The following is a 23,607-nucleotide window of genomic DNA, read 5'->3' as shown; positions in this document are numbered from 1 at the left end:
TGCAAAATCATCTAAGTTCATCCACCAAGATTGTTTAAAGTTATTGTAACCCTTTCAATGGACAGTGATCACTACAGTGGACAGCCATTCAAAAGACCTTTAAACCCTTTAAGAGAATTTTTTTGATCATTGAAATTTAAAAACTAGCTATCACTATTTTAGTAATCATTATTTATATTTTTATATAATTATACAGTTCATTTAAAAAATAATACAATGTTAAGAAAAGCTAAATTTAATAAATACTCTCTGGTTACAGCCCCAAGTAAAACAGTAGATTTTTTTCCCCGTAGTATTTCATTTATTGTGTTTCATCGATGGTGATAGACGTACAGTTAATTTAAACTGGGGGGACTAGCCGTGAATGCTAATCTTCCAGTGCCATTGATGCATGTCTAGTGCTGTCAACGGCAGCCAATGAGTTAAAAGAGTGCTCTTTAAAGGTTTTAAAATAAAAAGTCATAATTTGTGCATGATAGGGTTAATGGAAAGAAGAAGGGCCTGTTAGAATTATGAATCCACATCAGAGTTGCCTCCTTTAAAATGTTGCAAAAAAGCCTTCTGGTCGCTTTTTAGCTAGTGCCTCTTTTGCAACCTTGAAAATGTGTGCCCACACCCTCATTTGGGGTGGTATGTTAAACCTAAAACTGTATGTGTAAAGTTATGCACCCTATATGAATTCTCCTATTTGAATGCAGATGATTTTTTTCAAACTGTCCCTGAAGATGCACTTGTTTAAATCAGGGGTCGGTAAATATGTTCCTGTTTTTTTTAGTCTTGTGTGTGTCATTCTAAATGAATGAAAAGAATTCATTGTTTTATTTCATAAGCATGTGTGTTCTTTGTATACGAGTCCTTTTGGTGTTTTATGTTTTTAGAATTACACGGCAGGCACTCAAATCCCCACTCCTGGACTTAAGTATTTATTTAGTAAAACCTTTAACTTCCTTACAGATCGCCATCATAAGTCCTCCTTCAAACAAAGTTTTGGAACAAAGTATTTTTCTCGGAACCGCCTGATGTATTTCTTTTCAGAAGGCCTTCCGTCCTCTACTGCGGGCTGCTTGTGTAGATTAAGGTCACGTGAAGCACTGGGAGAGGAAGCTGAATAACCTTTTCGCTTTATGTATCTGTTGTTCGTTTTACACTCTGTAAAACCCAGCATTTGAAGAAAAAATCCCTGATGACATGACATGAATGAAACACGGGGAACAAATGGCAGATTTTTCCAGGTGGTGTGAAAAGTACCTTACCTTGCACATCTGCGTGTGTTCTTTCATTTACGTTCAATTAACGTTCCACTATTAAAACACAGGGACTTCAGGGATGCTGCACAACATGATGTAACTGTGGGTGACAGTTTTGAATCATGTCAATTTTTCCTGTAAGTCCAAACATTTGATTCATTTAACTAGCACAGACAAGGACTGATGGATCAAATAAAGATGGTTGGTTGAGGGAATTATGAAGCCATATTGGTAAATGAAATAAAAGCATGCATTTGTCACTAAGTGCGATAAACTTTGCACTCATCATTGTGTCCTGGAAATTAGCTATGCAGTGTTTTATATGCAAGATAGTTGGGTACACTTTGGACGAATTATACCTGGTGGTTAACCAGGTATAATTCATTGGGGGGGGGGGGGGGTTGATGTCAGACCTTCTAATTAAAATGCATTGGACGTCAATACCTGTCAATGGCAGTGAAGAGGCTAAAGATATACTGTATATTAGGGATGGGCGGATCGATACCAAAATATCGATATTTCGATTAAGCGCGTTAAATTTTAGGTATCGATCCCCAAGCAAAAGTATCGATATCTGGAAATAATATATTTTCTTTGTCAATTTTGGGGTATATTTCTGTGCACACTTTCTTCTACTTTTCCCTTTCGCATTCTGCACGCACGTAAGCAGTGCACCGGCGTGTGCTCCCGCCCCCATTCACGTCCCTATCCTGTGTCGAACAGCATGCTTTTCCTTCGCCCCTCCCACGCCTAATTTCTTACTTAACCTTGTTATTATTTCTTATTCATTTATTATTATTTCTTGTGAATTTGTTTCATATTTTTATTTTTTCATGAACTGTTTTTCCATATTTATTTTATCTTACAAACAATTAAATGCTTGATTTCTTATGTTTTGTTGCTACTTATTTTTATTTTGTTAAAGGTCTTTCAATTATTTCACGATGTTTTTTTTATTTATTTATTTTTATTTTATTTTATTTTTTCCCCCCACCCATTTCAAAATCTGTTTGAAAATTGTGTTAGTAAAATTAAATTCAAAAACGGCAAGTGACTATTGATTATTGGATTTGTTTTTAATGATCAACCATTTGAGGGCGGTAACATGCTACTATTAATTCGTTCTTTAATTAGATCAAAAATATTTAATTGAGGTAGATTAAAATTTGATCAAATACAACGTGTAGCAGGGAAATGTTCTGTGCATATGAATTTAAGGGTCATGGTTAAAGAGTGAGATTGACTAATCAGTTTGTTGTTGATGGATTGGTTTGTGAGTTTGAGGGAAACTGCTTTGCTAGTTATTAAAAGCAGCAGTTTTCCATTGCAAAGCATATTTGACACAAAGTGACTTAATAGTTTTTGAGTGCTTGATGTAGTTGTACATTAGATATCATCAGAATGGCTGAGAACACTGCAGGGTTGTTATATAATATGAACTTCCGGTATCGATATCGGATCAGGATCGCAATATTTGGCCTTGGTATTACTTGGTATCGGATCGAATCCAAAAACACTGGTATCGCCCATCTCTACTGTATATCTCCCAAATAAAGTTATTGCATTGGCTTTGCGTAGTGTAATGCTGTGGTGGATGAGTAGATCATATGACCTGATTTCTGCCGCTCCATAACCTCGTGACAGCATCCCATAATCTCTCCGTTTCCATCGAGACGCCTGTTGTCATGGCGACAATGACAAGCACGCCAACTTTTAGTTACGTTCGATTGAAGAGGGGGTTTTTTATAAGCGTCCCCCCGACAGTTCAAACACTTCTTTTCAACTCTGTTTCACAAGCTACAAATTGGTAAGTAAACAAGCGATTAGTAGTTGTTCTAAATCAGCAATCATATCAAACAAAATATGTTGTTTGTGAGGGACGGTCAGGTTTAGGCTAAACTGACGCTAGCTAACTAAATCCAACCTAAATTCGTCTAGATTTTTTTTTTTACGAAAGCTACATTTTAACCTTTTATAGGACGAATTATTGTGTGTGTGCGTGCGTGCGTGCGTGCGTGCGTGCGTGTGTGTGTGTGTGTGTGTAATTTAAGAAAAGTTAACCACGTTAAACCATTTTTGTATTTTGTCATAGGCTACAATATTTACATTCGGTGTATAAATGTGGCCTACATGACATGTAATGTACACATATGTGGAGACCGGGTCTAAATTACAGTTATGTTTTGGTTTTCTTTTAATTATGAATCACAATTGAATTTTTACATATTTTATATGTTCTAATGGATTAAAAATTAAATATGATAAAAATGTTAATAAAATGAATAAAACCCAACACATTCTTGTCCCTAACAACAAGCTAAAATTATTTTATTATTTTTTTGTCTTAATTACATTTCATAGTATTTACCGTATTTTTCAGACTATAAGCGGCTACTTTTTGGCGACATTTTGAATCCAGCGGCTTGTAGTCCGGTGCGGCTTATTTATTGATTTATATGGGTTAATAGCTAACACTTTATTTGACGGCGGCGTCATAAGACCGCCGTAATTATGACATAACACTGTCATGGGCATTAATGAATGCTTATGACAGATGTCATTAAGTATCATCCGTCAAAGTATGTCACTAAATCCATTTATGTCCAGCCCGGATCTTTTACATGCATTCAAAAGTGAAGTGAGATCATTTCCCGAATCACACAAAATGACATATGTCATAAGCATTTATTCATGCTCATGGCAATGTCATGTGAAGGGAATAGTACCGTAATCGCACACACCATATAATTGTTTGCATTAGTCTAACACATTCATCTAACTATAGTTTAGGCAGACTTCACTCCATGCCCTGTGACACAGTAAAGTGAATCACCTTATTAGGGCTCATGAGGGGGAAATGGGAAAAATGGTACTGTTTCTCGTAGGCACCGTCTAACTGTTTGCATTACTCTAACACACGTATTATAATTAATCAAGGAATAGTATCATTTTCATATTTACTGTAGGCCCGTACTACTCTAACACACTTAATATAAAATAAATAGCACACCATAGTATAATGAAAAGAAGCTGAAAAGATACACAACGCCATCTTATCACAGAAGCCCAACGTGTGCATCACGAGCAAGATTGACGCACCAACTCTTGCAATCAGTTCTCCCAGCTAACTCCAAGGACAAAGCGCTTCGTCCTAAAACAAGTAGAGCCAGCCCGGATAACAAAGTTGATATGATGGTCTTATGACAGTTTTAGGCACCACTGTCAAATAAGTGTAACCAAATACCAGAGCTAGCAATTAATGAAACAACTGGAACAGTAACTGAAAACGTAATTGGCACAGAACATGCATTTTGATTGTTATTTACACCTGTAGTGTTGTAATGCATGCAACAGTGTTGACAGCAGATGGCAGTAGAAGTTGACTGTCTCCCCCAGGGGAGCAGTGAGGGCCAAATGAAGATTATTGAATTGTGGTTCGTTTGGTCTTAAACAGTTATGATGACACTGTTAAATGCAGTTTTACCGGTTCATATCTTTTGGTGTAAATATCCCATAAAACGGTGAGCACAGCTGAGGTTTGTAGTCCAGTGCGGCTTATCTATGAACAAATGCCATTTTCGTGTCAAATTTGATGGGTTACGGCTAATAGTCAGGTGCGCCTTATAGTCCAAAAATTACGATAAATCATTGGCTGGCACTGACAAAGACAGACGTCCCGATTCATTTAAGCTGGGAGGTCTGGCTGTAAAATGATCATTTTCAGTGCTAATTAAGCTTCTAGCCCCTTCCAGTCAAAAATAGATCAGATGTCTAGGGCCATGAATGGGAGCAAATGAGTTAAATGTTTGCTATGTAAAGGTTTAAGCACGTACCTATTATCTAATGATTTTGTCTTCATTAGGTTTGTCCATGTATAACAGAAAAGGTTCAGCAGAGTCGGAAATGTCTGCTAGCAGTGCGAAGAAATTCATCAAGAAACCAGCAACATTACACTTGATCAGTGTCACCCAGGTACCCACTTTTAATTAACCTAATCTCCCTAAAGTTAATTAAACTAATTAAATAAATGCAGCAAAAATTAAAGAATAGTTATTTTTAGTCCGGAGGGTCCTCGGTGTGCGACACTTTAGATTAGAAAAAGCTCTTGATAAGAACCTTGCTCTGTTAAAGGTAGTACTGACGTTATTTTTTGGGTAATATAGCTCTATATTGATGGCCTGACACGACTGATAGTCAGGTGGAATAGGAACCATGATGGTCGACTATAAGTACCTTTTTTGCTTTTTACCTGTTTTTTGCACGGTGGGAGGGCTCAAGATCTCACTCGCTTTTTTCATGATAGTTATTCTTCTTGGTGAGGACACTGACTAAAATAGCTCCATTATTCATTGACAGCTCAGAATTAAATTTGGCAGTTATATTCTACGAATGTACAAATCGGATTCGGTTGAAGTTGGGAAATTGTGTAAAATGCAAATAAAAACAAAATACAAGTATTTGAAAATCCTTCTCAACCCATATACAATTGAATACACTACAAAGACAACATATTTAATGTTCAAACTTAATTGTTTTTTGCCAAATAATAATTAACTTAGAATTCCATGGCTGCAACACGTCCAGTAGAAGTTTGGAAAGCTGGCAAAAAATACTGAGAAAGCTAAGAAAAGCTCATCAAACACCTATTTGGAACATCCCACATGTGATCAGGCTAATTGGGAGCAGGTGGGTACCATAAAAGGAGCCTCCCCAAACATCATTCACAAGCAAGGATGGGGCGAGGTTCACCACAACTGCGTGAGAAAATAGTTAAACAGTTTAAGAACAACATTTCTCAAAGCAAAATTGCAAGGAATTTAGGAATTTCAACATCTACGGTCCATAATATCATCAAAAGGTTCAGAGAATCTGGTGAAATCAATGCCAATAAGGGCCACGGCCGGAAACCAAGACTGAATGACCGTGACCTTCGATCCCTCAGACGGCACTGCCTTAAAAACCGACATGAGTGTGTAAAGGTTATCACCAAATCGGCTCAGGAAAACTTCAGAAAACCACTGTCAGTAAATACAGTTCGTCACTACATCAGTAAGTGCGAGTTAAAACTCTACCGTGCAAAGCAAAAGCCGTTTATGAACAACATCCAGAAACGCTGCCGGGTTCTCTGGGCCCGAGCTCATGTAAAATGGACTGATGCACAATGGAAAAGTGTTTTGTGGTCTGATGAGTCCACTTTTCAAATTGTTTTTTGGAATCACTGGACGTCGTGTCCTCCGGACCAAAGAGGAAGCGGACCATCTGGACTGTTATCAACGCAAAGTTCGAAAGCCAGCATCTGTGATGGTATGGGGGTGCATTAGTTCCCATAGCATGGGTGACTTACATTTCTGTGAAGGCAACATAAATGCTGAAAAGTACATACAGATTTCGGGGCAAAATATGCTGCCATCCAAGCAACGTCTTTTTCATGGACGCCGCTGCTTATTTCAGCAAGATAATGCCAAGGCACATTCTGCATGTGTTACAACAGCGTGGCTTAGAAGTAAAAGAGTCCAGGTTCTCCCCTGGCCCGGTTGCAGTCCAGACCTGTCTCCCATTGGAAAATGTGTGGCGCATTATGAAGCGTAAAATACAACAAAAAAGACCCCGAACTGTTGAACAACTGAAGCGGTTCATCAAGCAAGAATGGGAAAGAATTCCACATGACAAGCTAAGAGAATTAGTCTCCTCTCTTTCAAAACGTTTATTGAGTGTTATTAAAAGGAAAGGTGATTTAACGAAGTGGTAAACATGCCCTTTCCCAACTTCTACTGCACGTGTTGCAGCCATGAAATTCTAAGTTAATTATTATTTGAAAAATAAAATAAAGTTTATGAGTTTGAGCATTAAATATGTTGTCTTTGTAGTGTATTCAAATGAATATACAGTGCCCTCCATAATTATTGGCACCCCTGGTTAAGATGTGTTTTTTGGCTTCTAACACATCTTAACCAGGGGTGCCAATAATTATGGAGGGCACTGTAGGTTGAAAAGGATTTTCAAATCGTTGTATTTTGTTTTTATTTACATTTTACACAATTTCCCAACTTCAACCGAATCCGGTTTGTATATGCACCCATCCGGAACCAGATTTTGTTTTTTATTTTTTTGTTACATGGTTGAATAACTCATTGGCTGCAATAGAGAAGGATGAACAGCCAATAAGTTAATTAACTTCGGAATTATTGTGACCTGTAGGTTTGTTAGGTAAGTTTGCCAGCATATGTTCTTATCCTGCCTGTGAGCTGACGACACATGTGTCATCTTGTAGGTTCCAGAGAATACCAATTGCCTGGCGTGCTCAGATGATGGAGCATACCTTAGCCTGGGTCACTCCAGAGGCCTCTCGGTGTGGTCTGCGAGTAGTCTGGACTGTGAGGCTGAGTGGCTGCAGGACAGGATAGAGATTACTTCCATTCACATGACCCGCATCAGTGAGACTGGCTATCTACTGGGCACGATTGATGAGATGGGTCGGTACTTTGCACACATGCTTTTACTATTGTTAGATGAGCTTGAGACGGCTCATTCAGCATTTTATCATTTGTGATCATAGTCTCTCTCCTTAGGTGTTGCCAGAGTCTTTGTGTACAACTTAGAAAGCCTTTATTGTTTCAGTGTTATCAACATGGTGGTGAGTTTTGTAAAAGCCGTACTATGGACACATAATATAAACATTGTACAAAACTTGATATGCTTTTTTTCCCCCCTCCCGTCAGGATGATGTTAGCAAGAGGAGCGTTTGCTTGTACTTTGAATTATGTAAAGGAGGTGAACATGGAGCTATAATAATGAGGTGTAAGTAAGGACCTTTTATTTGAAGTTTTTCAATTTGTTTCTGAAAGTTTAATTTGGACTATTTGAACATAATCCTTTGAACATATTTTTTTCCTTTCAGTCAACAGTGAAATCACGCTTGAAATCTATTACTTTCCCGCACAAGACTGGCTGAGAGAGTTAAAGGTATAGTGTAGTATGGTATGGTCCCAAACGATTACTTTTCTCCCAATTAGTCTGCAGATTTTTTTAATGATTAGTCGACTAGTCTAATAATTTTTTAATAACTTTTTTTTTTTTTACTAATCTTGCAATAAAATTTTTGTTGACGATATTAATTCAAAATAACATTTTGGAACACTTAAATTATTTATTCAAGTACAAATAAACACATAAATAACAATAATAAATCACAAATAAACCATTAGGTCAAATTCTGATGGCATTAACTAGTGCAAAAGAAGGGAATGTAGCAAACACTGTGACTTCACTTTTCCAACAGGATTCAAAACAATTCTTACTTTCTCTTTTTGAGGTCTATTTTGTTCTCAGCATTAGAGTGAGCACTAGCAGAGTAGATAAATTAATGTCACGTATCACTGGAGTGAAGTACGTGGAAAAAAACTTAATGATGCACGATGATACAACGCTATGACGCAGTATTAGGGCCAAATATATATATTTCAAAAAGAGTACGAGATTAAAGTCAAAATACTGCAACGACAAAAAAAGTCACATCATTGCATAAGTGTAATGTAGCCGTGAGCGGCTATGCACTTTACATACATGTACCTTAGCTGTGAGCTACGACGAAGCATTAGTACAAATTCTATTGATTATAATTTGATGTAGATGAGGCAAAATAATAAAGATTTCCTTATTAGTAAAACAGATTCTAAAACACAAGATACTTACAATATTTTTTATTTTAATGGAGGCGGCAACGTGCTATGTAAAGCACGTAGCTGCTTATTCGGCTACATTGGCCCGACATTAGCCCCGAATACTCTATCATACGACCCACATAAAGGCAACTTCAATTAAAAAAAATTTTGTTATATGGACTTACGATCCACCAGCTTGTTGTCTCCTGTCGTCTTCCAAAATTATTCCTGGGTGACGGCGCCGTGGTATGCAAGTTGGCATTGCAGACTGCACACGACACTGTACCTTCCATTGTTTTGTTGAAATAAGTCACTCTGTTGCGCTTTTTTGGCTTTGTGTTGCTTTCTCCAATTGAATCCCGATAGTCCGCCATTCTCAACTTTCCACGCATATATATTTTTTAACCCTTTATTAATCGTCGATGGGATGGTGTGCTTGTCAACGCATTTACGTCATCGATGACGTCGACTACGTCAACTAGTCGGGAAAGCTCTAATGCTACTATATACTATGATAGACATACTTCAAAGATTTAAAAATGTATATGCCGGAAAACAGACAAGACCTGGAAAAGCAGTTTCTCCTCTTGCACTCCTCTTTTAAAAAAACTGCTGTATTTTACGCCAAAACAACTGTTATGTTTGATAAAACAATATGTCTATATTCTGCCATAGCAGATTCATGGCACATTAAGCCCTGAACTATTTTTAATTTGTCTGTTTTACCCTGAAAACCCCCGTTTACAGATGTCGCGCAACCGCTTTTGTTTCAACCCTGCTATAAAACAAAGGTAATTAATTATATTTATTAATCCAAATAGCTGTCGTTTTTAGCTTAGAATCATGAATTGATGTCTCATATTTCGTTTAAAAAAAAAAAAAAAAACTTAAATTATTATTATATAGTTATTAAATTAACAACAAAAAATATTCATTCACATATTTTAAACCTCTAAACAAATTATGTCACAATGGAAAAAAATGGCGTCTGTAAAAATGTCATGGAAAGCTACCTCATAACTATCGCTTAATTGTATTTTTTTTTTGTTACTGTCGCATTTCTCCGATATGTTAGATGATAAATAATCGATCCAAACAAAAAAAATTGAAAAAGACGTTTAAAAGAGTAAATATATGAAAAAGAAAATCTCGACCACTCCTTGATGTCTGCGATTTCTGCAACGCGACCCTTGTCATATTGCCATGTTTCACCCATAAAATCACCCAAATATCCAGCTGTAGCCATTCACAGCTGTGTCTTGGCACTCAGTGATACATGCTACATGGAGTGTTTGGATCAAAAGAAGGTAAGTACGCGATAATATCTCGTTAAAGTCATGGTGTCTGTAATTATGCTCTCGCGTGCTCTCACCTCCAGATAGGGTTTTGCTGTTTAAAAAAACTTTTTTTTTAAATGCCCTCCTGTTCAAAATTTTTCTTCCCCCAGAAAATTGATATTTTAAACTTTCCAATGATATATCACACATGCATTTCGGATCATTTTGAAATTTGGCCAAATTGGAGGTCTCAGAGCAGAACTGCAAGTCACCTGAGTGTTTTTCGCCAGACATTGTCAAAACATCGATACAGTATCTCTGTGTTTTTATCTTGTGTGTGTAGTATTTTATATACGGTGCTATGAAAAAGCGTTTTCCTATGCATAGTTTTTCTTACTTTTAATGGTCATACACAAATATAACCCAAGTAAACATAAAACACCGTTTTTATGGTGATTTTAGTGTTGAGTGGAAAACTATTCAAAGTCTGTATGTAAGAGTATTTGCTAATATTAAATCCTTAATTAATGGTAACGAATAATTTTTGGGAACTCTTAAGAATTTTTTTTGCTTATTTTACATGATACTACAAACCATTATATGGCTTTGACATCTATAGCCTATATTTCAATTGTCTCTTTAATCTGTAAATTTATAATGTTTGCTTTTATTTCCAACATGCATTATCTTAGGAAAGAAATAAAATGGCCAGTTTGAAACTGTGATGGTGTTTTTACAGGATCCAAAAATTTCTTCAAACATGAAATGGTCTGCTATTGTTCGGGTGAATCGAGTTAATCCATCAACAGGTTGTATCATCTCACAGAATAATAAACACAACAAGTACTTTGCTGAATGATGAGGAGCAAAATGAGAATGGAAAAATGTACCCTGCATGCTTTTGTTATGTTGCAGCAATCACGACAACTCTCCCCAATATATTGTCTAACTTTTTAGTTTTGGATGACACAAGTGAGCCACCCAGGTATGACAATCTTTATAAAATACATAAATGCAGGAAGCTGATACAGTATCTTGTCCTTGTGTTTTGTGGAATCTTTTGCAGACACTGCACTCCACATTTTCTTAAGCGCTGTGGTCAATCTTGCGGAAAGATTAAAGCAAAGCCAGGTTTGTCAGGTTTTTTTATATTTATATTTTGAGGTAGTACAGTGGGGCAAATAAGTATTTAGTCAACCACCAATTGTGCAAGTTCTCCTCCTTGAAAAGATTAGCGAGGCCTGTAATTGTCAACATGGGTAAACCTCAATCATGAGAGACAGAATGTTGGGGGAAAAAACAGAAAATCACATTGTTTGATTTTTAAAGAATTTATTTCCAAATTAGAGTGGAAAATAAGTATTTAGTCACCTACAAACAAGCAAGATTTCTGGCTGTCAAAGAGGTCTAACTTCTTCTAATGAGGTCTAACAAGGCTCTACTGGTTACCTGTATTAATGGCACCTGGTTTAACTCATTATCGGTATAAAAGACACCTGTCCACAACTTCAGTCAGTCACACTCCAAACTCCACTATGGCCAAGACCAAAGAGCTGTCGAAGGACACCAGAGACAAAATTTTAGACCTGCACCAGGCTGGGAAGACTGAATCTGCGATAGGTAAAACACTTGGTGTAAAGAAATCAACTGTGGGAGCAATTATTAGAAAATGGAAGACATACAACACCACTAATAATCTCCCTCGATCTGGGACTCCATGCAAGATCTCACCCCGTGGCATCAAAATGATAACAAGAACGGTGAGCTGGGACCACAGAAACAAAGGCTACTATCAGTAACACAATGCGCCTCCAGGGACTCAAATCCTGCACTGCCAGACGTCTCCCCCGCTGAAGCCAGTACACATTGCATCCGAAGAACACCATACCCACTGTGAAGCATGGGGGTGGAAACATCATGCTTTGGGGCCGTTTTTCTTCAAAGGGACCAGGACGACTGATCTGTGTAAAGGAAAGAATGAATGGGGCCATGTATCGAGAGATTTTGAGTGAAAATCTCCTTCCAACAGCAAAGGCATTGAAGCTGAGACGTGGCTGGGTCTTTCAGCATGACAATGATCCCAAACACACAGCCAGGGCAACAAAGGAGTGGCTTCGTAAGAAGGATTTCAAGGTCCTGGAGCAACCTAGCCAGTCTCTAGATCTCAACCCCATAGAAAATCTGTGGAGGGAGTTGAAAGTCCATGTTGCCCAACGACAGCCCCAAAACATCACTGCTCTAGGGGAGATCTGCATGGAGGAATGGGCCAAAATACCAGCAACAGTGTGTGAAAAGCTTGTGAAGACTTATAGAAAACGTTTGGCCTCTGTTATTGCTAACAAAGGGTACATAACAAAGTATTGAAATGAACCTTTGGTATTGACCAAATACTTATTTTCCACCATGATTTGCAAATTCTTTAAAAATCAAACAATGTGTTTTTTTTTCTCACATTCTGTCTCTCATGGTTGAGGTTTACCCATGTTGACAATTACAGGCCTCTCTACTATTTTCAAGTGGGAGAACTTGTACAATTAGTGGTTGACTAAATACTTATTTGCCCCCACTGTATGTGTCCAGAATGTCAGTTTTGAAGCTATTCTAGTCAGTCTACAGATTGTTTTCTCAGTTATATGCAGCATGCAAATATGTTTTTCTATCTGATAGGATCACCTGTTTCCGTCTGTTTTTGGTGGACCGGAAGTCACAATCTACTTTACCTGTTGTTGTCCAAAACAGCAAAGGCCAAACAAGGTCGTGGCACAATTAAATTTGTCTGAACCAACGCACTGCATCAGTCACATATTGGACCTTTTCTGTTTTGGAGCAGATCCAGAACCAACACCGTTGATACTGTGGCCCAACGCATCTGAAATTCTGTGCTCTGCTGTCAGTACGTGCACTCGTTTCATTGCAGTCGGCCTCAGCAACGGGCTGTTGTGTGTTTGGGACAGGCTATCTAGTGAGTATGTTAGTCATGAACTCTATGGCTGCCATTGACGGTGATAGGCGAACCAGAGTTGCTAAAAAAAAAACTTAATTTTTTACATTGACCACACAATACAATTGGCTTACAGTGATCCCTCATTTTTCGCAGTAAATGGGGACCAGAACCCACCGCAATAAGTGAAAAATCGCAAAGTAGCTCCCCCCCGCTCCCCCAAAAATTATTTATTCTTTTTTTATGTGTTTGTTTAATGTATTTATTCAGATTTTTTTCTTTCAGATTTAGCATTGGAAAGAGATACATATGAGACATATTTTTTCACTTTTTTCCCAAAGTATAATTAAAAAAAGAATTTATTAATATACATTTTATATATATATATATATATATAAATGTGTGTGTGTGTGTATGTATGTATGTATATGTGTGTGTGTATATATATATATATGTGTGTATATATATATATATATATATATATATATAATTTTTGTAAGCATTTCAAATGTAATAATTATGATAAATTTTAAACATGTTACTGTCCCACTGAATTATTTTTGGACAAGAATAAAGTAGAAAAATGCTTGTCTTTATTAAATACTTCATTAGGTGGGTCCGCTCAAAGCTTATTCACGCACAATAATTTGCCACAGCAACTGTTTAATAAGTTAAATGATGATTGACGCATGTGGTGCTTTGAAGTTCGCGTCTCAGGCACGATAAAACCCAAACGTCTGTCAACTCCAGTGCACTGCCTGACCAACAAAGAGCAGGAAGAGGGAGGGAGGGAGGAAGGGAGAGTGAGACTACGCGATCGGCTCAGGACAGCACATCTGTATTTATTTATTTTTTAATTGAAAAAAATCCGCGAAGTTTAAAGCGCGAAGTAGCAAGGATCACTGTTTTATCATTTAAAACACAAATTCAAGAAACCAACAAAACAAACTTACTACTTTTCCAACAACTTTGATTTTATTTAGTACATTAACTCTTTGACTGCCTTTGATGGCTGTAGACATCCACACCATTTAGACTGGGAGGTCTGGCAGCGAGCGTTCGCTGTTAATGGAACTGAACAATGGACATTAAATACCAGCCATTCCAGTTAACTTTTTGATTGTCACTGATGATAGTAGACGTTCAAACCAATCATTCCACATTTTACATGGTAATAACACCCAAATAACACTGTAATAATGTCAGTTACCTAAGTAATAATAGCAGCATTCCCCTCAGTCATCACATCGTTGTAATAATAGCAGCATTCCCCTCAGTCATCACTGATAAAAAAAAAAAAATTGAAATAGGTTTGGGTTAGGGTTTAGACTTGGATGTCAATTGCTGTCAGTGGTAGGGAATGAGATTATAATCAGATTTATATGGTCATCTTTGACAGCCATTTAACTAACAATGAAATTAATAGAATTTCTGTTTTATAAATTTACATTTCAATAGCATAAATGCAAACATGATGAATTTACACACAACATATTGGCTTCTTGAGCAATATGCATATTTAATCCAATCTGAATCGGATAACACTCACTCTAAATATTCTGTTTCTTCTGCCAGTACGCTATTGATTGTTCTTGTAAAAAAATAAATAAAAATCTCTTCCCCCTCTGAAAGATATCTTGTCTGGCCTATTCAGGGGACTTGTGCCAGAAAATATTTCATAGAAGTTATTAGGAGAGTCAATTGAGGAGATGATTGAAAAGATCCGTACAAGGGATTCAGTCACTCCTTCCAAGACTCAGAAGCTTGGCAGGAGTACTATTTGCTTTATGGAAGCACTCGTTGCATACTTGTTAGTACGATACAAATGTGATGCCATCGTCACATGGTGGAATCAAAACTTGAGTTTTAAATTATCCCATAAATATCTACAGTAATTACCAGTATTTATTTAAAGTGGCACTACAGTGTTTGAGTTTTTTTTTTAACATTGTTTTTCATAGCCTTGGTTGCCATTTTACCAGGTTTGCGCGACAATTTGCTTTAAAAGTGAAAAGAGCGCTGGAAGTCACTTACAGCAGGGGGTACTGAGGATCTTTTTTAGTTTTTCCCATCCAAATTTGTCATGCTCGCGCGTTTTCTGCATACACAGCGTGCACAATGGCAGTACACACGCATGCTGGATAGTTTACGTACTACTACTAGGCTACTAAAATGGCAGCATTGTATTTCACCAACAGTGTGTGTTGGAGTTTTTGTATTGGAAATAAAAGTGCCATTGTCAATGACACACCAACCCATTTAAAAACTACAAGGGCCAATAAGCCTCGGTTTAACACCCCCTTTTCACAACACTAAAATAAACAAATATCCAATAGAGCTCTGCGCGGCGGCAGCGCAACATCAACAACAAAAAATAATGTGGTTACAATGCAAGCATGTCTTAACTATTTGAAGACACCAATGGACAATCATCTTCATTTTCGACCTCAAATTGAATTTTAAAACATTTCGCTGGTTTTGTAAAAAAAAAAAATTTAAAAAAAAAAGGAAAAAAAAAAAAGTGCTAATTTGTTTTCGTGCCATGTCAACGCCTCCTCTGTCAACAGATTACTTTTCCGTTCCAATAGCGCCTTATTCAATTTGACCCGGTAGCAAGCAAGGTGTCAGGTGGTGTTACTAACAAAAAACACTTTTTCAACATACATATTTAATCCCCAAAGTTAAATATGCTATTGTTTCAATAAGTTTTATTTGTTTTTACCAAAAAAAAAAAAAAAAAAGAAAAAAGAACAATCTGCCAAAACACTTTTGTTTTCTTCCCAATACCATGGGTTGCTGCAGCACCATAGGCACCCCTCTTTTCCCTTTCTACAAAATCCCAATTCTTTTTTATCTCTGTTTGACCTGATCCAGTTTGAATATTCAACATTGTTAAATTTCAACTCTGCTGTGATTGGCCGTCATGGGAGTTGGTGTGTCGGTAGATTGCTCATGGGCGTTAGCAATGCGTGTGGTGACTTTGTCACATCGCAGAGACGCGGGCTACAGCCGTTTTTCCAATGACGCCAAGCTTTGCTATTTCACAAAAATGAAATATGGCAGAAATCACTCAGGTGACTTGAAGTTCCGGTCTGAGACCCCCAATTTGGCCAAATTTCAAAATTGGCCGATTTACAGGTGTGATACATCATTGGAAAGCTTAAAATCTCAATTTTCTGGGGGAAGAAAAATTTTAAACAGGAGGGCATTTTTCCCCAAAAAAATTTAAACAGCAAAACCCTATCTAGAGGTGAGAGCACGCGGGAGAAGAATTACAGACGGCATGACTTTAACGAGATATTATCGCGTACTTACCTTGTTTTGATCCAAAAACTCCATGTAGCATGTATCACTGAGTGTAAAGACACAGCTGTAAATGGCCAAAGCAGGATTTGTGGCGGATTTTATGGGTGAAACATGGTAATATAACACGGGTCGCAATGCAGAAATCGTAGACGTCAAGGAGTGGTTGAGATGGTCATTTTCATATAATTACTCTTTTAAATCTTTTTTTTACTTTTCTTTGTTTAGATCGATTATTTATCATCTAACATATCCAAGAAAATGCGACAGTAACATAAAAAATACAATTAGGCGATAGTTATGAGGTAGATATCCGTGACTTTTTTACAGAAACCATTTTTTCATTGGCGTGATTTGTTTAAAAGTTTGAAATATGCGAGTGAATAATTAAAGTCGTTTTTTTTATTTTTAAACGAAATATTAGACATTAATTAATGATTCTAAGCTAAAAATGACAGACATTTTGAACAATAAATATAATAACTTATTTGTTTTAATGGCTGGTTTGAAACAAAAACGGTTGTGCGACGTCGGTAAACTGGGGTTTCCAGGGTACAACGGGCAAATTAAAAATAGTTCAGGGGCTTAATGCGCCATGAATCTGCGACATGAACCAGAGCCAGTTGGTTAAACAACAAAAAGTGGCGGAGGGTGAATGTCGCAAGAGGTTAATCGAAAACCAGGCAAACTGAAGAAAGGGTGAGGCTGTATGGTTTTACAGTGTAGTTTAAAACAAGGAAGTGGCCAACTCAAGAGGCACTTGCCTGCGGCCTCAGGCTTTGGGGTAAATCAAAGAGACCTGCTCTCTCTGTTTTTCAAAACCTACTATGTGCTTATACTTACTAAAGTGATTGCAATCAGATAATGTACTACATAGCAGTGTTGTTTTCGTCAACGATGACGACAACGAAAATATTTCATCAACAAACACTTTTTTTCATGACGAGACGATAACAAGCTAAAAACATGTTTTGTTAGACTAAAACATAACGAGACGAGTGCTAGTTTTGGTCTGACGAGACGAGATCGAGACAAGCAGTGTCTGGTTGTGTCACTCGTGACGTTCTCCTGCTCTCCAGGCTTGCACACGCACACACGGTAAGATTTGTTTTCTTATCTTGGCCAGAGAGAACATGCAATGCTTCTTTAGCCTTTAAAGATCTCTGCTGAGTAATCATCACGCACTAAATGTAACTCGTAGCATTAGAATAGCATCTAATTCCAACTGCGAGCATTCTCTTAAACTATGGGACTTTTTTTTTTTTTTTTTTTTTTACATACAGTTTGTGGCGTCCAGTTGGGTAGAATTGAAAATAATGTATTATTTTCCTGCTGAGTGTGTATAATCACCAAGTTGGCGTTGTCCTTGAATATTCTACAATATGTGCTCGTCTATCAATGTTCAATCAAAATAGTTAAAAACCTTTATTCATTTATTTATTTTCGGGAGGGAGCAATTTTTTAAAAATTTTACAGATGAAAACATTTTTAGTCAACATCGACTAAAACTAGAAAAAAACAGGTCATGCGTTTTTGCCAACAAAAACTAGAGAAAACAAACATATTTTGAGATGACTAAAATATGTGTCAGACTAAAAAGTGTTATCGTCCAAAAGACAAAGACGAAAATTAAAAGGGCTGCCAAAAACAACACTGCTACATAGATAACACACTTCAACCATGGAAAGCTCCCATTGTGATCTTATGCATGAAACATTAGAAAATTACTTTAGTGCCTCCTTAAGACCCATAATTTGAAAACTGATATTTTTAACCATATCCTTCTTCATAAGTGTCTTAAATTAAAAGAGAAAATATTGAAACATTCTCAGGGTTAAAGCAAAATTTGTAAACAAACTGGCAATGGCTGTTCAAAATTAATCAGATAATTAAAAAAAAAAAAAAATCACTTGGAGCAACAAAAAGTTATGCGAGCCAGCTGCTGTGACATCTGAAAAAGCCCCCGCAGCTCTGATACTCATCTGCACACTTGAGTATAGCATGAACCGAGAGATATATTTAGCATTTCCCTCCGAGAAACTGAGCTGAGAAGCTGAGACATTTAACGCAAAGAAAAACATTTGAGCAACTGCCAAACTAATATTTGTTTGCTTACGATTAATTAACACCCTCAAAATTGTTTAGACACTACTGTATGTGAGTCACGCTTCTAATGCTTCTCTCCCTCAGGCTCGCCATTGCCAGTCTCTGGAGTATCAACAGACAGCGCCTTCGTCAGACTGCACTTTGTTGATTATTGGCCTGCGTGTGACGATAACAGCCAGTTGTTAACCGCAGGTGACGTCCACCTTGTGACGCTTTGTGAGAGCGGCGCCATTCACGTCGTAAGCACGGGGCGAGGAGTGGCAACCGACACAGAGCAGCTCTCGCCAAGGTTACCTCGGGTCTTCACTGTTTAACATATTGAAATACAGTTGGCACACTGTTGTGGAGGGTAATACACCTTAAAAAAGTAATCTAGTTACTTTACTGATTACTTCATTATCAAAGTAGCTACAGTAATTTACTTTTTACCAATGTTTCTCCCTCTGCCGCCTCAACATAGGAATGACAACGGAAAAATGTCACCGCATGTAATTGACTTTCCGATAATTGAATTTAAAGGGGAAGATCAGAAATTTTAACATAAGGCTTAATCTTCGAGTGAGCGGATGTTTAATTAATCGATGGAGTTGATTTCAACCACCATTGACTTGCGCTAGCTTAGCCACTCCGGAGGCCTGAAACTCACAATAAGTCACAAACTGCATGGAATTTGTTAAAATCAACTCCACCCAGGGGTGAAAGTGGCTAGAATGTCTCGCCGGAATCTCTCCGACGTGAAGGTTGCCACAGAGCCAGAAATTGTATTTATTTATTTTTTTATTTATTTCTATTTTGGGGGGGGGGGGCTCTTGAACTACTGAAATGCAAAGAAAACCGTTTTAGCACAGTTTTTCTCTATAACACATACAAAAACTGATTTTCATTCAAAATTATATTTTTTTTCAATGATTTGCAAAATAAAAGTTAACAAAAACAGCAATAACCCCAACCATCTCCTAATTTTTATTTTCCCTCATTTCCTAACATACTAAATGTCAAATCTCAATTTTAACTACTTAAGAACATAGGATGTATATTAAAATTGAAGTTTTTTTTTTTTTTTTTTTTTTTTTTTTTTTTTTTTAAATAAGATATAAGTAACATACATTCAGAAAAATAAGTACAAATGACTTATATTATGCAGAGTGAAATGGAATACATTTTGAAGATCGCGCAAACATTGACTTTTTTAATCATAAGGAAATTAAGTAACCTAACATAAATGAACAAATATAAGTCCAAAGTGCACATTGGCAGCTAAGATGTTGTGAACCTCCCCATCAGAGCAAATAAAACTATACATGATAAATAAGCCTCCTCAACTCTGTTCATGCTATTAAGATTTGATCCATTTTATGTTGCATTGCCCTTTTTTGTCGCATCAATTCAACATTTTTTTTTATTTGCTGTTCCAGAAAACATGCACATTTGAACCAATCAGAGCTAACTATCTCTGCTGATCACATGTCAGTATGTCAGCCAATTGAACGGATAAATGAGTCCTGCCGTTTTGCTGTGCTGCGTGCATTCGCACATTGACGTGACTCATCATCGTCAGACTCAGATAACTGCAGCAGCTGGGGAAACCTCCATGCCGTCCGTGGAATAAAATAAATAACTATTGGTGGAAACGGATTACGCTACACAAGCACTTTATTATGCTTGCTGTTAACACTTGTGTATGTAAATCTGATGTTGGTAGATTGTTTTCTTCTTGGAGATGAAATGCATGTGTGGCAGCTTAGCTTTAAAAAAAATTTTTTTTTACATAGTGTTTTGACAGTTGCCGTCATATTTTCGGAATCAAAGCACCGTGTACCGCAACAGCATTCCGGTCCTGAATCTTGTACCGGAACTGTGTTCTGGCCCAGAATCTTATACCGGAACTGCGTTCCTGACCGTTCAGGCCCACTTTCACCCCTGACTCCACCGACTAATTAAACCCCACCAACTCGAAGATTAAGCCCAATGTAAAAAAAATCTTGAATTTCGGGTTAGGGTTTAGAAGTTAGGGTTAACAGCATATCAGTACCAATGTAAAACAACGCAAATTGACCGCACAATAATCAACAACACACAAATGAATTGCACAGTGCAATAAACACAAAGGTGGGGCCCACACATTTACAACATTATGTAGCAACCTAAATATTCATTTTTAAATAAGTTTTGGACCTGAATGTTTAAATCCAGAACTAAATATTTAATTTATATCTTAAATTCATATCCTATATCCTAAATGCTAACTCTGGAAACGGTTGGAACTAAATATTTAGCTTAATATGCAAATTCACATGACTGGAAACCAGAAGTAACAAAATAAAAGCTAGATCACACAAAATACTCTTTAAATAGTTTCTCCTAAATATGGATTTTACCTATATATTGTTATTATCACAATGACTCATCTCCAAGAGCAGACTGCCACCGTTGATTAGGTTTTATTCATTTTCAAGCAACATAAACAGACAGTCTGAGCTGCTCCACCAGATTTTATTTTGTTACTTCCGGTCTCCAGTCATGTGAATTTGCATATTAAGCTAAATATTTAGTTCCGACAATTTCCTGATTTAACATTTAGGATAAAGGATATAAGTTTAAGATTTAAATTAAATATTTAGTTCTGGATTTAAACAATCAGGTTCAAAACTTCTTATTTAAAAATAAATATTTAAGTTGCTAAATAATGTAAATGTGCAAAAAAAAGTGACTCTAAAAATTTCACACCATTTTAAACACTGTGTGGCGCTAAATGTGAGAAAATGTCGTAATTTTGAGCATGTGCTGCTTTACAAACGGTGCCCCATACGCAAGTAGTAGGTCCAACCTATCGCTGGAACCCTCCAGAATGAAGGAAAAATACGTTCATTCAAGGATGTTCACAGATCAACATTCCCTCGCACGTCTCAACGCTCAGCTCAAATGTGCACCCTCGCTGGTAGCCTGGTAGACATCTTTCTCAGTCCCAAAACACTCGACTCGAGTCCAAAACAGGAAGTAATTGTGAGCGGTTGCCATGGAAACGAACACATAGGGGGATTTTTCTAGCATTTTCTATTCAAAATGCTCTTCGTACATGACCACAATATTCTTCATTCTACATACATTATGAGGTAATAACAAAATGGTAACGTACAGACACGAAGGAAACTCACTTTATTCAGATTACTGGTTTGGAAAAATTACCGCGTTAGATTACTCGTTACTGAAAGAAATAACAGTAACTGACAATTCTGGATATTACCTCCACAGGAAGCCATATCCAATAATACAAAACTATTACAAATAAACAATTATACTCTGTATAGACATATATATATATATATATTAGGGCTGTCAAAATTATCGCGTTAACGCACGGTAATTAATTTTTTTAATTAATCACGTTAAAATATTTAACGCAATTAACGCACATGTCCCGCTCAGACAGTATTCTGCCTTTTGGTAAGTTTTACAGCAGGCTTTTTGTGCTGTCTAACAGCGAACTCTTGTGGTCGCTTTGCGACATGGTTTATTTTTTTTCTTGCCAGTTCAATATGGCTGCACGACGTCTCGGGCTGACGCCTACGTTGTAATGTTGTGCTTATATGATCCTTGGACAAGATTTGTCCGTAAGTATGGTTGTTGTAAAGAATGTACATATTATGTTAGTAAGCGAAATGTTCTATTTTTTGTATGAGACGCTTTTTGTTTATGTTTAGTGAACCTGTATAGCGTGCTAAGCTAACGTTGTTGCTAATGCAATGCTTGTGTACTTTTCGTTGTTGTAGTTTTACGACGGTCTAAAGCGGACAATGGTTTGAGGCTATTTTATTAATAAATCAGATGAAAAAGGGAGAAGTCTGATTATTAAGGCGTCATTCACTAGCTGTCTAGCTTTGGAAAAAGTAGACACTTCGGAGTGAGGACAGCATAGACAGATTTAAATGACAGTAGAGTGAAATGCCCACTACAGTCCTTATGTACCGTATGTTGAATGTACAGTGGGGAGAACAAGTATTTGATACACTGCCAACTGTATATATCCATCTTGTGTCTTATCGTTCCATTCCAATAATTTATTTTACTGAATATATATATAATTTACAGAAAAATATGGCATATTTTATAGATGGTTTGAATTGCGATTAATTGCGATTAATTACGATTAATTAATTTTTAAGCTGTAATTAACTCGATTAAAAATTTTAATCGTTTGACAGCCCTAATATATATATATATATATATATATATATATATATATATATATATATATATATATAATTTTTTTTTTTTAAACATTGTTTTATCCTTTTTCAAATTGTGACTGTGCAGCGGTTCATTTTACACGCATTCCTAATTTAAACAAATCTTCTTTTATGTCATGCACAGGCCAAAAGACAGCAGTGACCTCCCGACTGTTATTACGTCAGTGCCATTCCTCCAGGGCTTGGTAGTAAAACAGTTTGTTAACATTGGCTGTCCTTGACGGAGATTTGAAATCCAACCCATTTCAATGGGAGCCAATGAGTTAAAGCAGCAGAGATGTTTGTTGAAATTGTTTCAAAACGTGTTTTTATTTATTTTTCGTGGCAAAGTCTTTGGTGGTGTGTCGCAACGGGAACATGTTCCTGCAAGATGTCGTTAACAAAGCCACGGTGTGCGTCTTGTACCTTCCGGCTCATCATGTGCTGGCGACCCCCTGCAATCCCATCTATGCTCTGAATGTCAAACAGCGTATTCTCTTCATATGTGGTACAAAAAAGATTTTAGTTTCTTTATTCATCACTCTGTGGCTAATGGAAGGTAAAAAATGACAGTGAAGATTTGCACATCTCCAGCTGACCAGGAGCCCTTGCCTGGCACTTCGTTCCTAGATGACGAAGAGAGTCAGACACGACTTCTAATTCTTCGTTTTGAGGAGCATGACACCATGAAGCCATATGTGTTTTCCCACCCAGAATCTCCATGGCAACAAAAGCCAGGTGTTACTGGAGAAGAAGCCTGCAATCTGTATTTTCAGCAAAGGTTTGCATTGTTTTTCTCTCACTGTGTTTTGCCTCCTTTACGTTTTCTGTTATTTTTCCATTTTA

At 37.0% G+C, this 23,607-nt stretch overlaps 1 protein-coding gene across 5 annotated transcripts in view; it reads left to right on the top strand.

The window, feature by feature from the left end:
* Positions 1 to 2,899: 2,899 nt before the first annotated feature.
* wdr93 (WD repeat domain 93) overlaps positions 2,900 to 23,607 on the top strand; it is a 36,827-nt gene continuing 16,119 nt past the window's right edge. For 4 of the 5 annotated variants that reach the window (XR_009064757.1, XR_009064756.1, XM_057849599.1 and 1 more), the window contains exons 1-15: positions 2,901 to 3,054; positions 5,110 to 5,219; positions 7,519 to 7,720; positions 7,817 to 7,881; positions 7,967 to 8,045; positions 8,146 to 8,210; positions 10,925 to 10,994; positions 11,101 to 11,170; positions 11,252 to 11,316; positions 12,853 to 12,939; positions 13,016 to 13,147; positions 18,620 to 18,824; positions 22,907 to 22,967; positions 23,113 to 23,269; positions 23,356 to 23,542. Coding sequence is in view for 2 of the 5 variants with exons in the window: in XM_057849599.1 (XP_057705582.1) it covers positions 5,118 to 5,219; positions 7,519 to 7,720; positions 7,817 to 7,881; positions 7,967 to 8,045; positions 8,146 to 8,210; positions 10,925 to 10,994; positions 11,101 to 11,170; positions 11,252 to 11,316; positions 12,853 to 12,939; positions 13,016 to 13,147; positions 18,620 to 18,824; positions 22,907 to 22,967; positions 23,113 to 23,269; positions 23,356 to 23,542 (1,547 nt within the window). In the remaining 3 variants the exon portion in view is untranslated. Of the gene's footprint in view, positions 3,055 to 5,109; positions 5,220 to 7,518; positions 7,721 to 7,816; positions 7,882 to 7,966; positions 8,046 to 8,145; positions 8,211 to 10,924; positions 10,995 to 11,100; positions 11,171 to 11,251; positions 11,317 to 12,852; positions 12,940 to 13,015; positions 13,148 to 18,619; positions 18,825 to 22,906; positions 22,968 to 23,112; positions 23,270 to 23,355; positions 23,543 to 23,607 lie in introns of all 5 variants that reach the window. The other variant, XR_009064759.1, reaches the window with a different exon arrangement.

This window comes from Corythoichthys intestinalis, chromosome 1 (assembly GCF_030265065.1).
Source record: "Corythoichthys intestinalis isolate RoL2023-P3 chromosome 1, ASM3026506v1, whole genome shotgun sequence".
Taxonomy (NCBI): Eukaryota; Metazoa; Chordata; class Actinopteri; order Syngnathiformes; family Syngnathidae; genus Corythoichthys; species Corythoichthys intestinalis.
The sequence above is the reverse complement of the archived record's forward strand: the minus strand, read 5'-3'. Positions and strand labels throughout refer to the sequence as shown.